The 15,588-nt window shown below is 42.0% G+C and overlaps 1 protein-coding gene across 3 annotated transcripts in view; it reads left to right on the top strand.

The window, feature by feature from the left end:
• The first annotated feature begins 3,836 nt into the window (after positions 1–3,836).
• The window catches only part of LOC311242805 (uncharacterized protein), a 49,281-nt gene continuing 37,529 nt past the window's right edge, over positions 3,837–15,588 (top strand). Inside the window, exons 1-6 of one of the 3 annotated variants that reach the window (XM_084331845.1) lie at positions 3,837–4,190; positions 4,723–4,828; positions 5,449–5,662; positions 7,780–7,922; positions 11,785–11,953; positions 12,741–12,796. In XM_084331845.1, the coding sequence (XP_084187971.1) occupies positions 4,002–4,190; positions 4,723–4,828; positions 5,449–5,662; positions 7,780–7,922; positions 11,785–11,953; positions 12,741–12,796 (877 nt within the window). In that variant the 5' untranslated portion in view covers positions 3,837–4,001. The remainder of the gene's footprint in view (positions 4,191–4,722; positions 4,829–5,448; positions 5,663–7,779; positions 7,923–11,784; positions 11,954–12,740; positions 12,797–15,588) is intronic. The other 2 variants (XM_084331844.1, XM_084331846.1) reach the window with 2 other exon arrangements.

Raw genomic sequence — 15,588 nt, 5'->3', positions numbered from 1 at the left:
TCGAACAGCACCGGCAGTGTCGGGTGGGGGAAAATGGGGCTGGAGCACAGCGCGCTCCTCCTCCATGTCTCTGCATGCAGCTCGTCCAACACCGACCCGCCCGTCATCATCCCCGACATGAAGTGCGCCAGCTGTGCGATGTTTGACGTCGCAGCCAGGCTCTGCGTCGCGGCGATGAATGACTGGTCACTCCAGTTGGCCAACTGCCTAGCCGATTTCCCATGGGGAACCGGCTTCCGCAACAGCTCCCACACCACCTCGGGACAAAGGATAGACGCCATCGGGCTATCAAGCCGAGGCACCCCTTCCTTCAATCCCTGGACCAAACCCACCACCCGCGTGACTGGCACGTAGGCAGGGGTAAGGCCAGCGATGCGGGAGATTACCTGTCCCTGACGCACGTAGGCCTCCATTGAGGGAAAAAATGGGCAGACAACGTCCGTCTCCCTCACAGGACGATGTTGCCAGAGATGACCTATCAAGTCATCAGGGACAGGTGCAGGCAGTGGCTGCGGCAACACCACGCCATTAGCGGCTGCGGCGGCCGCCATGAGCTCCGGGAACAAGGCACGTAATTCCCCATGCGTACCTCCCTCCGCGCAGCCCGCGTCCCTCACGTACGGGAGGCGGCCACTCTGTGTGGCGCCCACCATCCGACGAGGTTGATAGCAGGGCATCCCGTCTCCGAGTCAGAGGTTTTAACCCAACACCGGATGACGAGGGACCCCAAGGAGACATATCACACCCTGCCACACCCTGAGGGGGAGAGTGATACATCTCCACCGGGGCGTCAAACAAGAGCGCTCTCGCTCCCTCCATAAAATCCTCCGTATCCATCAGACAAGGAGACAGAGCAGGAGCACCCTCGTCTGGCTCCAGCAACTCCCCAAAGCCAGGCCGTTCGCCCCTGCAGCTCACCATCTTACGACGGGAGCGAGCAGAGGCGAAGAGCTTGCGTCTCAGATCCTCCGCCCCCAGAGGAGCCATCGGCCGACCGTCCACTAGAGGGGGAACCAGGACTGGAACTAGGCCATCTCACAGGAGACGGCCTTGGCTCAACAGCCCCCCAGAGAGGCAGACTCTCCACCGGACGCCGCTCAGGTGCGTCTGATTGCCACGACCGTGGAGTCAGAGCAGCCCCACGACGCACGCAGTGGCGTCATTTCAGTAAAAGGCAAGGTATGGCGAAGGGGGGATTTTTTTTGTCAAATCAGTTGTGCACTTTTGGTGAGTTGTTTCTATACAATTCAGTTATATGACATTTAGGTATGACACAGGACTACACAAGCATTTTTAGTATAGAAATGTGTCAACAGACTAAAGCAGGGAACCACAATATTTTGCATACGAATTATGCAGAATGTAATATCATAACTGTCTATTACTTTTCTTGCAATTGAGCCAATTTTCCTTAGGTACGGTTTTGAGGTGTGTGTTCAACAGAATGTAGTATCAAAAACACATTCACAAAAAGTATGGATTACTGTGAATGCTGAACTGCACTGTTATAATCACTAAGCCAGACCTTACCTGTGTCCCTGTATCACTTGTCTCTGCTGCCCTTTGATAAAAAAAACGTCCCTATGTCCATTTTCCTTTTTTTTGGGCATATTTCAGTTAGTCACAGTAAAAGTCACCTAGTAAAAGTGAGATAATTGACAATATCAAAACATGCTAGGGCTGTACCGAATAGTTCGAAGCTTCGTTCATAATGTTGACATTCGAATTCTAAATCAACATAAAAAATTGTAAATAATTGGATGGATTATCCAAGGGGGGGGCCCGGGGGGGGGGGGAGCGAGCGAGAGATTATATGTATAGGGTATTAGATAGCAAGTATTAGGTGTATACCTTGTATATTACATTTATTTAAATGGTAATTTCATTGGATGTGCACTGTTAATTAATGCTTGTATATCTAATTTTATGTTGTCATGTTTATGTGTTTGTTTAAAAAAAAAAAAAAAAAATGTTTTTTTTTTTTTTTTTTTACATTTTTATTTGCCAAGGTATGGCAAATAACTCCGAACAGCTCCAATCTTCAACACTTTTACACTAAACTCGAGTGGTGTACACAGACACTCGCCGTGGTGAAAGTAAGGAAGGCGCTGATAGTATGGCCACACCCCTGCTTATGTAGAGGAGCGGATGGGGTGTGGCCAGGTGAATGGGTGTATAAAGGTGCATGTGGAGATTTTATTCAGTATTATACTGGCGTAAGGATGTGTTTCAGAAGGACGCAGAGCGGTAGCTATACTACGATCTATAACTGAAATACAAATAAAAACTAGACTTCAGAAAAAACTACAACTAAACTGAGACTATATTGTGTACTTACAAAACCAATTAAAATTAAATTAAAATAGACTGGGTGATCTACATTACTGTGAGTTGCCTTCACAAAGTGTTGTGTTTGTATTACACAATGCCTCTTCTGAACTTCTTAAATCTGGCCCCTGACAAATACCCCCTATAATATAATAATAACAATCAGTGGTGCAGTGGCAAATTGACAGTAGGTCAAACGCTCCATGCTGCATACTTATAAAAAAAAAATTTAAAGATGTTTTTTTTTTTTTACAAACCGCTTGAATCATAGCCACGTTAATAATGCTTGTAATAAACCAAACCGTTTGTAAATCCGTCAATATTTCAGCGAGTTATGAGTATTTTTGTCTGTGCAGCTCACTCACTCTCACTCAAGGCTAACTGGAGCAAGATGGCGGCCGTTCAGTGACGTCCCTCTCCATTGGCCGGCAGCGCGGGCAAGCTATCTAGTGTTCTATATAATATCTATGCCTTAAAGTGTTGCGGTCCTGAGAGTGTTGGTGCTCTCGTCCTGCAGCTGGATACTATTGCCTCACAGCGCGGCCGTCAGCGCGCGGCCCAGAGAGCGCCGCTGGCTCTGCGGCTCTGCAGCTGCATGCTTCTCCGGGAGTCCGGTTGGATAATGCCATGTAAAAAGTCGCATGCCTGACATATCGGCATGTAACTCGAGAACCGAGGCACGGATTTTGGCGATCCAGATGGCATTCGAACGGCAACGAATAGCGCTTTATTCGGTAATTTATATGTTCGGCGAAAAATGCAGCCCCGAGCCTTCAGATGCTCGCAAAGGGCCGTGAAACTGAAACTGAAACTGAAAAACAGTGAAACCCCGGACATTTCGATGAATTAATAATAATAACCCCCCCCCCCGGACGCCCCGGACAGGGCGTGAAAAGAGGACATGTCCGGGCAAAAGAGGACGTTTGGTCAGTCTACTCTACCTGTGCTTTTGTTATGTAAAAAGTGGCTTTTGTTATGTAAAAACGGTGGCCGCGGCCGAGCCGGTACTTAGTTACAACGAATAGGAACAGCGGATTTTTGTGTGCGTGACTGCGCGTACACGCGCGAACATTTCCGTGCGCGATTGCGCGTACTTCAGCCTCAGTGAGTGAGGTATCACAGCGTGATACCGAGTGATACGAGCACTGCAAGCCTGATAACAATAATAATAAAAACGAATGCTAATACTGAAACCAATAATAACTATGCTAATACTGAAACTAACAATAACGAAACTAAAACTAAAATTATTTAACAATAAAAACCCACCTGAAACGAGCAAACCCACTCTGTAAATTAATTGAAACTAACTAGACTGAATTGAAAACAAACGTATAAAACAGAATAAATAGATAATTACAAATGTAGTGAAATGTTGAACACTATCCCGCTCAGTTCATCGCCTCAACAAGTCCAGTCCAGCCATCATTTCTGTAAGAGTTGTGACCTGTAGATGGCATAGCGTCATCAGCAGATGCTCGAGAAATGTCCACAGCCAACCACAGCTCTGCTCATCATCACAACTACATTCCCCTCCCTGTCGCTCAGTGTTTGGCTGGCTATGCGCTTTACGAAAGCGGCTATTACATGTTAAAGATGTAGATCTACAAAACAATGCATATGTTAACCCGAAGTGATAGGAATAAAACGCGCGTCTTGTGAGAAAAACTAAGATGTACCTACGTCGCTGCTCTATCGCCATGATTCTCGGGCTTGTGTGGTATTTTTCAGAATGTGGACGAACGGTGATCCAATACTTGTTATGCTTTTTCTGTTGTTTTTCAACTCCGCTATTATTCAGAAACATTGGCCAGGAAAGCAGCACTCAAACAGACGAGGTGTTTGAGGAATCACAATTCGAGGTAATCAAATACATTTTGCGCATTTTAACTTTTGTATGATCTATGTTATTTTCAGTTTCATGAGGCGATAACTGTCTGTTTAATGAGCGCTTAACTTGGCACGAGAGTTAGTAGAAGCTGAAGAAGATGCTAACGTTTGACCTGATCACAATTATTTCCATGGGGGATGAAATTAACATGACGTGGATGTGGATGAAATGGACCCATTTGTCGATCATGCTGATTTGTCAAATTCGATCTCAACAATTGGACAGATATTGTTCTTTTCTAGATCTAACAAGAAAACTATAGCCAGTGACCTGTTGTTGCTCGTGTTCATTATGTCAGGAGAGTTGAATGAACACCTAACAGTGATTAGCCTGTCAACACATGCAAATAATGGTGTTCACTGAGCCCCAAGCCCCCAACCCTATTGCTTTGTGTAAGTACAAAGCATCCTAGACTAATAGAGTAAACCTATAGAAAAAAAAGAAAAAAAACATTTAAATGAATTGTCATCTATAACGACTTATTTGTTGCATGTCTGTTTCAGGAAAGCAATGTGGATCAGGGTTTGTCGGGCTATGATGCGCCTGATACAGAGACAAATACACAGGCTGAAATACAATATCCTCATGTAAAAAGGTCTCTTCAACAAGGTGAGACATGGCTCAACCACTTAAACTCTTACTGGAAGTTTGTTTTCAAAGCTTAGACACATTTATTTTACATTAATTATGGAGTAGTAGTCCAACAAATGGTATTTTTCACTTTGGATTGAAGTGTGCATGCCTACTGTAAGGCTGGAGATCTTATAACTTTATTGAGAAATATTCATATAAAAAACAAGGTTGGGCAGGTGGAAATGTGGGTGTTTTGTCAGCAGAATTGTGTTTAGAGTTGACACTGGAAAAGGACTGTGCTGTTATGTGCTGCTGGTGCTCATGTTACATGGTCTCAGGAGGGGCTCGAAAGAAAATAAAAAAATAAAACGCTTTAAGATGGACGGGAAGTACCGTTTTTTGTAGTCACGAGAAACAGGAAGTAAAGCTTTGTCTGCTTTGCATAATTATGTGCTGTAGCAAGCATATATCTGTTTTTTTGGTTTTGTTTTTTTGTTGCAGTGTTAATCTGTTTTCTGAATGTTCGGTCAAAAAGTGTAATTTGGAGAGGAGCTTGTGAATTTCATCTAGCCCACGATTATTATTCCCAACACATAAGAAATTCAGAATTGTTATTAACATGAGTTGTCTTTTGTGTTGCGCCTGTTCTCCCTCAGTGTTTGAGTGTGCATATGCCCAGCTGGTTCTCTCTTGGTACGACGTCCCGGAGGCCCTTGAGAGGCAGCCTCTGCACCAGGTGCTGTGCCGGGAGTTTGACATTGTCATAGACAAAGCTATCAGCATAGTCAAACACTTGGATGTCTGCTCAGCTTTTGTGGGTTCTGTTCACATCTTGACCCAGCACTTGCACAATGCTAAGCAGTCTGATAGGTGAGTGGCTTTCTTACAGGTTGGCTTCCTTCCTGAAGTACTGTACTTAAAGGAAAACGCCAACATTTTGGGAAATTATTTGCCATCTTCCCTGGAGTTAGACAAGAAGATACATACCTTTGTTGTCTCTGTGCGTGTGTTAGGCTTAGGGAACGCCCGCTCCGTTAGCTTAGCTTAGCTTCATCACTGGAAGTGGGTCAGACTTGTACCCTCAAGTTCCCTACAGTTCCCTACAGTCACGAAAGGATCCGAACCGATTGAAGTTTATGGATACCATGACTTAAAATCCTCTTACCTTGACGATTAAAAGCCTCCCCAATTTAGAAAACAGTATTCCCATGGCTGGTGTTGATATGCTGCTACTGTAGCTAACGAAAACCAACAACCGGACACTCAAGCAGATAACGAGGGTAATAACTTCCAGTCGGGGGGGTTCCAAAATAAAAGAGCGACGTCTATAGCAGCGGAAATACGTTTATTTTGTACATTATCTAACGTTAACACAAACCTAAACTAACGTTACAACTAACCTAAAGTTAGTTTAGGTTTGTGTTAACGTTAGATAATGTACAAAATAAACGTATTTCCGCTGCTATAGACGTCGCTCTTTTATTTTGGAACCCCCCCGACCGGAAGTTATTACCCTCGTTATCTGCTTGAGTGTCCGGTTGTTGGTTTTCGTTAGCTACAGTAGCAGCATATCAACACCAGCCATGGGAATACTGTTTTCTAAATTGGGGAGGCTTTTAATCGTCAAAGTAAGAGGATTTTAAGTCATGGTATCCATAAACTTCAATCGGTTCGGATCCTTTCGTGACTGTAGGGAACTGTAGGGAACTGTAGGGTACAAGTCTGACCCACTTCCAGTGATGAAGCTAAGCTAAGCTAACGGAGCGGGCGTTCCCTAAGCCTAACGCACGCACAGAGACAACAAAGGTATGTATCTTCTTGTCTAACTCCAGGGAAGATGGCAAATAAGCTAATTTCCCAAAATGTTGGCGTTTTCCTTTAAGTACAATTTTGAGATATTTTAATTTCAAAGGACATTTTTTACTTTTTTACTTTACATTTATCCGAATCCATCAGTTACTAGTTTGTTTATTTATTTTGTTTATAGTTATTTGCACTTACAAACATACATTCTGGAATAAAAATAAGTAAAAGAAGAACAGTTAAAATGTGCAGGAAAGGTCATAAAGCCCAAGGGCTTATAAGCGACCCCCCCTCTTAAACCTATATAGAATAACTACACCAACCCCCCCCCACACACACCCCTCCTCCCCACACATTATGCGCAAACACACATGCACATATCCCTTTCTCATACACACAACAGATACATACAATACAGCATTATACAACAATTACAATGTTGAAAAAATAGACGAAAAAAAGACTACTCACAAATACACAATGATACTAAAGACTACAAGATCTGTAGTTCTTTTTAAGCTTGCTTTTAAATGTATTTAAAGTGGAACAGGTTTCTGTTAGATTTTTTTATATTGTTCCACATCACTGCACCTTGATAGACAAATTAGTTGCTTTGAAGAAAATATGAAGCCTGCCAACTTCAAGAGGATGTAATCAGAGCAGCATTACTGGACCAATTTAACCAATTTAACATAACTTTTATAGGTCAAGGGTTTGAGGGTTGAATGCTCCCAAGCACTATACACAAACATCTCATACAATGCATATTTTCACTTTCGAGACTTAAGTACAATATTAATTATGTCTATACTTCTACATAAGTAGAATTTTGATTGGAGGACTTCTATATTTACCTGAGTACTATTTAATCTGGGTATTTCAACCTTAAGTAACGGAACTATCTACTTCTTCCACCACCTATAAATGTGGTTTTTATCACCTGGCTTCTATGAATCATTTACTTAAATACTTCACTTTTATTGGATCCCATCATGTGACTTGGCACACACGATTGAACATGTGTAATTGTTGTTGTTTGTATCAAATACATTTGAATCACTTTTAATCACATTAACTCTATAAACTATGGTTTACAGCAGCGTGGCGATAAACATTTATGTCTAAAATGTAATTTTCCTTTTCTTAAAGGTAATTTTGTCTCTCTCTGTCCTGCTCTCTGTCAGAGAGCCATTGTTCAGCTCCAGGCTAGAGGAGATGGCAGTTCTCCGTGTGTTCTCTGAGGCTCTGGTACGCAACCTTTTCCCGGACTCTCTGGTGGGACTAGATGTCAACCACTGTGCCTTGAATGAGATTGTTGCCTTGAAGGGTAAGCACATTGCTGTGTAGCAACCATTTGATACCGTCTCCACTAGTACTGCTGGTCTCTGACAAGAACAAGTTACAGGTTGAAAAAGCCCTCAGCTCGGAACTAGGCAAAATCTGCATATGGCTCGCCGACAACAAACTATCATTACACATGGGCAAAACAGAGTCCATTCTCTTCGGTTCAAATAACAAACTCAGCAAGACCGACGGCTTCTCGGTTACAGTGGGTGACAATATTGTCACAAGGAAAGATGAAATTACCTACCTGGGTTCCATCCTAGAGGCTAATCTTTCCTGTGACAAAATGGCATCCAATGTAATAAAAAAAGTCAACCAACGAACGCGATTCTTGTACCGGATCTCCTCTCTGGTAAACAAGAATACCCTGAAGACTCTAGCAGGAGCACTCATTCAAGGGTACTACGACTATGCTTGCACCTCATGGTACCAAAGCACCTCAAAGGCACTAAAAAACTAATTACAAACATCTCAAAACAAGCTAGTCAGACTACTGCTTGACCTGACTCCTAGAACCCACCTCACCCCTGCCCACTTTGACAACCTAGGATGGCTTAGAGTAGACGACAGAGTACAGCAACTTGCAATGGGCCTGGTCTACAAGATACACTACGCGACCAAGGTACCCATGTACATGTCAAAATACTTCCCAAAGGTCAGTGAATACCACGATCACAACACCAGAGGGAGCTCCACAAATCATGTAAAACCCAGATTCGGCTCAAACAAGGGACTAAACACGTTTAGCAATTATGCCACATCAATGTGGAACGCCCTACCTAAAGCTGTAAAGGAATGTGAATCACTACCCACTTTCAAAAACACTCTAAAAAAACACCTACGTGAGACTGCAATTCGAAACTGGCCCCTACAAATGTCCTAACCTAGTTGTACAGTAAATGACCAAGTAAGGCTTTGTCAGTATTCCAATGTACAGTGTAAAATGTGTGTGTGTCCCCTACCCAACCCCCCCCCCCCCCCCCCACTTCCAATGTACAGCCCCCACCCACCCACCCAACCCCACCCCACCCACCCAACCTCCTCTAATGTACAGTTTCTACGTCAAATGTATATACACTCTTTTTCTGGACACTTTTGTATCACAAACAGTACTGTATTTGCAAATCTGATATGTCATAAATGTATAGATGTAGCAGTACTGTCTATCTGTATGTCATGTATGTCATCTATGTTATGATGAATTGAAAATGGGGGACCCTGATGTAAACAAGACGAAAGTCTTTCTCTGGTCTGCATCCCCTTAACAATTGTATGTATTGAGCTGTACTGTACTGTACCCATTCTGCAATCTGTTAATAAACTTTTCAATCAATCAATCAATCAATACCCTGTTTTATAGCTAAACCACAACCACCTAATGTCTATTTTCAGTGTTTTTCTTTTTGTTGACTTAGTGCTTGGAACATGAATTTTGGTTCATATTTAACCGATTCGCGGCCAACCACGTAAAGGAATATAGCATCAGCCAATGGACATATCGATCTACCAGATGGCGATCAAATAACTGGGAAATTCTTTTTGGAATCCAACCGGCCACAAGTAAGAGCGATTTGACGTCAATTTCAGTCTGATCAGGCCTTGTTCTCATAGCCATCCACCCGGTCAGCGTATGATGTTGCAATAACGAATGATGTTATTGGTAATCAATAATCAGAAACGACTCCCCCCCCCCCCCCGCCCCCCCCCCCCCTTTCATGCATTCATGGTGGAACATGATACCGATCATATGCATTTTTTGTAGGGCCGAAACGCCAATCGATTTAACGTTATTAGCTTAGCGCCCTATAACTAGCTTTGCAGGAATTACCCCAGACCATTGCGGTATATAGTTCATATTCACAACGCTATAAAACGGAAACGTATTGATGAAAAAATAATTTCTTTATGGCATATTGAAGGGAAGGCTTATACTGTCAATTGACAATGACAATGGACACATAGCAATAATATAAAATATAGATTTAGCTCTACAAACAACCTCAGTTTGTAAGTAGGAAAGATGAAATTACCTACCTGGGTTCCATCCTAGAGGCTAATCTTTCCTGTGACAAAATGGCATCCAATGTAATAAAAAAAGTCAATCAACGAACTCGATTCTTGTACCGGATCTCCTCCCTGGTAAACAAGAATACCCTGAAGACTCTGGCAGGAGCACTCATTCAAGGGTACTACGACTATGCTTGCACCTCATGGTACCAAAGCACCTCAAAGGCACTAAAAACCAAATTACAAACATCTCAAAACAAACTAGTCAGACTACTGCTTGACCTGACTCCTAGAACCCACCTCACCCCTGCACACTTTGCCAACCTAGGATGGCTTAGAGTAGACGACAGAGTACAGCAACTTGCAATGGGCCTGGTCTACAAGATACACTACACGACCAAGGTACCCATGTACATGTCAAAATACTTCCCAAAGGTCAGTGAATACCACGATCACAACACCAGAGGGAGCTCCACAAATCATGTAAAACCCAGATTCGGCACAAACAAGGGACTAAACACGTTTCGCAATTATGCCACAACAATGTGGAACGCCCTACCCAAAGCTGTAAAGGAATGTAAATCACTACCCACCTTCAAAAACACTCAAAGAACACCTACGGGAGACTGCAATTCAAAACTGGCCCCTACAAATGTCCTAACCCAGTTGTACAATAAAGACCAAGCATGGCTTTGTCAGTATTCCAATGTACAGCCCCACCCAACCCAACACCTACCCAACCTCCTCCAATGTACAGTTTCCATGTCAAATGTATGTCAGTATTCCAATGTACAGTGTCCCCCCCCCCTACCCAACCCCCCCCCCCCCCCCCCCCCCCACCCCCCCCCCCCCCACCTCCAATGTACAGCCCCACCCCACCTACCCAACCTCCCCCAATGCACAGTTTCTATGTCAAATGTATATACTCTTCTTCTGGATTTTTTTAGTATCACAAACAGTACTGTATTTGAAAATCTGGTATGTCATAAATGTATAGATGTAGCAGTACTGTCTATCTGTATGTCATGTGTGTCATATGATGAATTGAAAATGGGGGACCCTGATGGAAACAAGACGAAAGTCTTTCTCAGGTCTGCATCCTCTTAACAATTGTATGTATTGAGCTGTACTGTACTGTACCCATTCTGCAATCTGTTAATAAACTTTTCAATCAATCAATCAATCAGTGAAAGTGAAAACTTGTAATGAAAAGCTGACCTCATAGAGTGGGATTAGACGGGCCCCAATGGCCCCGAATGTGTTAAAAGCTTATCCTAAAGTTATTTGTTAATTTCCTGTGGCTTGTTAATGATTTGTTTATTTGTTTTTTTGTGGTTGATTAAACATTAACATCCACACCTACAGTCGTAACCTTTTTGCTGACAAACATTGATGACTATAGATGACATTATTACAAACAGTTAATTTCAGGGAGCAGTTTAGTTTAGTTGATTGTTTAGTTCGTCAGGGACCATGTACAACATACATTCAGCTCAATTAGAGGAGATGCATTCCACCAGATTTAGCTAATTTCCATCTGCAGTCCCTGGGCAAGTAGACATACACAATATAAAATACATTTCACAATTAATGAGATATGTTTAGCTTGGTTTTGTAAAATAATTAATATATGCAAAAGTAACCACTTCCAATAATTTGACAAAATGTACTGTTCTTACTTCAGATATACAAATTGTATTCATTATTAATCTTTTCCACTTATTAATACACTCTTCTACCTTAACACTTAGTGAAATGTGAATGCCGTTAGTAATAATGAAGTAGATTATACTTGGCCCTATTAAACCGCACAGTACAATGTGTGCTATTTTCTTCAGCTTTGGAGCTGCTGGTGACATGGCTGTCAGACCCAGACAACCTAAACCAGCTGGTTGTTAGCCAGCTTGACAGCGGGACACCCACAAGCTCCGTGAAGGAGCTGTATGAGTCGGACTCGGACCGCTCCTCTACAGCCTCTCAGGAGACCGAAGGCGAGGGCAGTGGACTGTGAGTGGCAGTCGTCTTATTTATTTTTCTGAGTGCTTGTCATAGACGCAGTGAAGAGTAGAGCAATTTACTTGAACTAAAGGGCACATGCTGTGTTTCAAATGCTGATTTGTAAGGCTTAGTGTTATGGACAAAAGAAAATCATATAACTTTTTTTTCTTTTGACAGTAAATGCTTTAGAAGTGTCCCTGAAGTAAAAAGGAAAAAAAAAACTGACCCATTCTCCATCCAAGGGCATTAATAAAACATCCATCAAATAAGATATCATTGATTTTAAAACGGTCACCATCTATTTTGCCGTTATCTTTGGTATATTCATTTTGCCGTTATCTTTGGATCTGCTCAATTCAAGTCCCTCCTGGTACCTAACCCCCCTTCAACAGTTTCATTTGGAAATGCATCAAATCATTACCGTGAAACACATTCTTAAAGGTAGAAACTTGGTATTGCACTTTGTTTCTGTTTTTTGTTTTGATATGATGTGTGGGTTGGAGTTGAGTGGGGATGGGGGAGGGCTTGTTACGGCCACACCTCAGGAGTTATTCACAGAATCATTTACTATATAGCTATATATTATATTATATTTTATTATAGCTATTGTAACTTATTATACTGTGAATTGCTCCAGATCTCTCTTGGCAGAACCTGAAGTGTCCAGGAGTTTTTCTATGATCAGGGGTGGGAAGATGCATTCTTTTAAAATCGATAATCACATTTTATTATCTTTTTGTGTATTCAAACCTCTATACCAAACAGACCTACTGTTGTGTTTGGTGACTTCTTTTAGGACCCTGGAAGGAACAGAGAATTCCTTCGGCAGAGGAACCAAGTCCAAAAAGAAGGGTATGTTTTTACAATACTAAAATTGATTAAAGCTCCATTATGGGATTATCTAAAGCTGAGGGCACGCTACCTGACTTAAACCCTGAGTTCTTAACTAATAGATCCCAGAGAGTGAGAGTCAATGATGGATTTCATTCTACTAAACTCCCATCCTCCACTGGCTGGGGTGCCCTCTCTCTCCCCTGTTTGTTCTCTAGATTGTCAGAGGAAACATGATTCAAGACACACCCTTAAGTTTTCAGATGTTCAGTGATAAGCCTTTTTAGCTAAGCAGTAACTGCAGGATTTGGCAGAATCATTCCAAACAGGCAGGGTGGGGGAAACTGTACAACTGTACAAGCAAAACTGTACATTGGAATATCGACAAAACCTTACTTGGTCCCAAGAAGAGGGTCTCATGTATTATTGGGTTAGGACATTTACTGTACATTTACAGGGGCCAGTTTTTAATTGCAGTCTCCCGTAGGTGCTCTTTGAGAGTGGTTTTGAAAGTGTGTAGTGATTCACATTCCTTTACAGCTTTGGGTAGGGCGTTCCACATTGATGTGGCATAATTGCGAAACGTGTTTAGTCCCTTGTTTGAGCCGAATCTGGGTTTAACATGATTTGTTGCGCTCCCTCTGGTGTTGTGGTTGTGGTATTCACTGACCTTTGGGAAGTATTTTGACATGTACATGGGTACCTTAGTCGTGTAGTGTATCTTGTAGACCAGGCCCATTGCAAGTTGCTGTACTCTGTCGTCTACTCTAAGCCATCCTAGGTAGTCAAAGTGGGCAGGGGTGAGGTGGGTTCTAGGAGTAAGGTCAAGTAGTAGTCTGATCAGTTTGTTTTGTGATGTTTGTAATCTTGTTTTTAGTGCCTTTGAGGTGCTTTGGTACCATGAGGTGCAAGCATAGTCGTAGTACCCTTGAATGAGTGCTCCTGCCAGAGTCTTCATATAAAATAAATCTGAATTGTTTTTCGGTGAAGTCCCCCTTTAATGCAAGAAATGCTGGATACATTTTTGTTCTTACGTAATCTTTCCTAAAAGACGACTAGGTTGCGAATGATTCAAATAATCATCATGATCATATCATATCATAGATTCAGCTCTGTATCTAAGGAGGGGGTTTAGTTCCATCCTTATTACCTCTCTCTCTTGTGCTAGTTGTAGAGAAGGGGTACCATGCATTTTCATTTCAATATGAGATAGTTTATTCTCCAATTTGTTGATTTCCTATAAATGTTTTTTGTTTAGGTTGGAAGCGAAGCTAATTGAATAGGATCTGATGAAACCTTTAACTAACTCCCAAAGAACTCTCGGATCACTTACCGAGCCTTAGAGCCAATGAATTCAGACTATTGTACGTCCATTTGATCAATGAATTGTCCATTCTGCAACAGTAGGGTGAGTGAGGTGTTGAAATGCCATCTTGCTGCTCTTGGCTTCTCTGTAGTGGGATGTGTACCTGTGCTAGGACACCATTGTGATCAGAAAACACTTGGATGTGTAGAGAGTTGTGAACTCTCTGCAAAGTGCTTGGAAATAAATATTTAATGAATTCTTGAGAAGGATTTCTGGCATGCAGAGTAATTAGTCTCTAAAGGATGGATCAACCTGGCGCAGAGTATCAATAACACAGACATCAAGGGCCCAACTGTGTAGCAATGAAGAAACTAGTCGCTATTCTCTCTGTTCATTCAAACCAGTTCTGTCCATTTGGTGCCCATAGTGCGTTAAAATCACCACCAAGGGAGACCCGGGTCTCTTGCCTAGTACCACCGCAGAGGCCGCAGTTGCAAGACAAGTGTGCAACATTATTATTCAGATTAAATAAGAACAGCAGAAATAATTATGACAATAATAATATGATTTGGGGATGATATCAAGGCCTATAATTGATGAAGTAAGAAAACGATGTCTTGTTGAATCAGAGACTTCAGAAACATAGATAGAGAGAAGAACAGTGTAACGTCAAGAACAGCACAAGCAGCACTTCTATGTGGAAGTACTGTATTAGACATCTGATTAACAAGTGCAGATATTTGACAGGATTTGTATTTAGATAGAGAGAGAGAATGAGCATTTACTATACTGTAATCTCTGCAGATGACGCACACAGGTTGAGGGCTATCTCCAGGCAGTACAAGTAACCTCATACACAACATAATGTTCATACTGTCTGTTGCCAGTTTTATTGATGTGGACTGCCTTCCTTTTTGTTAGTTGGCCTCTGTCCATTCTGGCATCACAAAACAGATGTCTTTGCTAGCAGCTCGTTCTTGCGAGTCCTGCGATTCCAGAATCCTTGATGTGCAGTTCAATCATTATTCCCCACCCTGTCACCAAAATGTATGTGAGAATGAGGGACACACACATTAGGTATATAAGTATTTACAAGTAGTTATGAATTCTGAGTGCTGACACAAATATTTATGTTGAATTGAAATGTGTGTCATTCAGAAATAATTTTATGAACCCTTGTCAAATTAATTGGTCGTCTTAAAATTCCACAACACACTTGATCTTGCTTCACAGCACACGAGTTGAAAACCACTGGTCTAAAGAGCTTCATTCTGTCACTGTCTTGATAACGGGGACTAACAAGATCTGTTCCCTATCTCTTTGAAAGGTGCAGTCATCCGTATCTAACAATCTGTCATACTGTACATAGCATTGCATTTTTTTTTCATATTTGAAATCACTGGTCGATTTCTTACAACACAGAATGTTAGAGTTAGATTGGTCAAAAAGGAAGATATTTTGTGATAGAAAAATACCTTTTTGTCACTTCGACCAGCTGCTACACTGC

The sequence above is a fragment of the Notolepis coatsorum genome (genome assembly GCF_963971535.1).
Source record: "Notolepis coatsorum genome assembly, chromosome: 16".
In the NCBI taxonomy this organism is placed as follows: domain Eukaryota; kingdom Metazoa; phylum Chordata; class Actinopteri; order Aulopiformes; family Paralepididae; genus Notolepis; species Notolepis coatsorum.
This window is presented reverse-complemented; position numbering and strand designations above follow the sequence as displayed.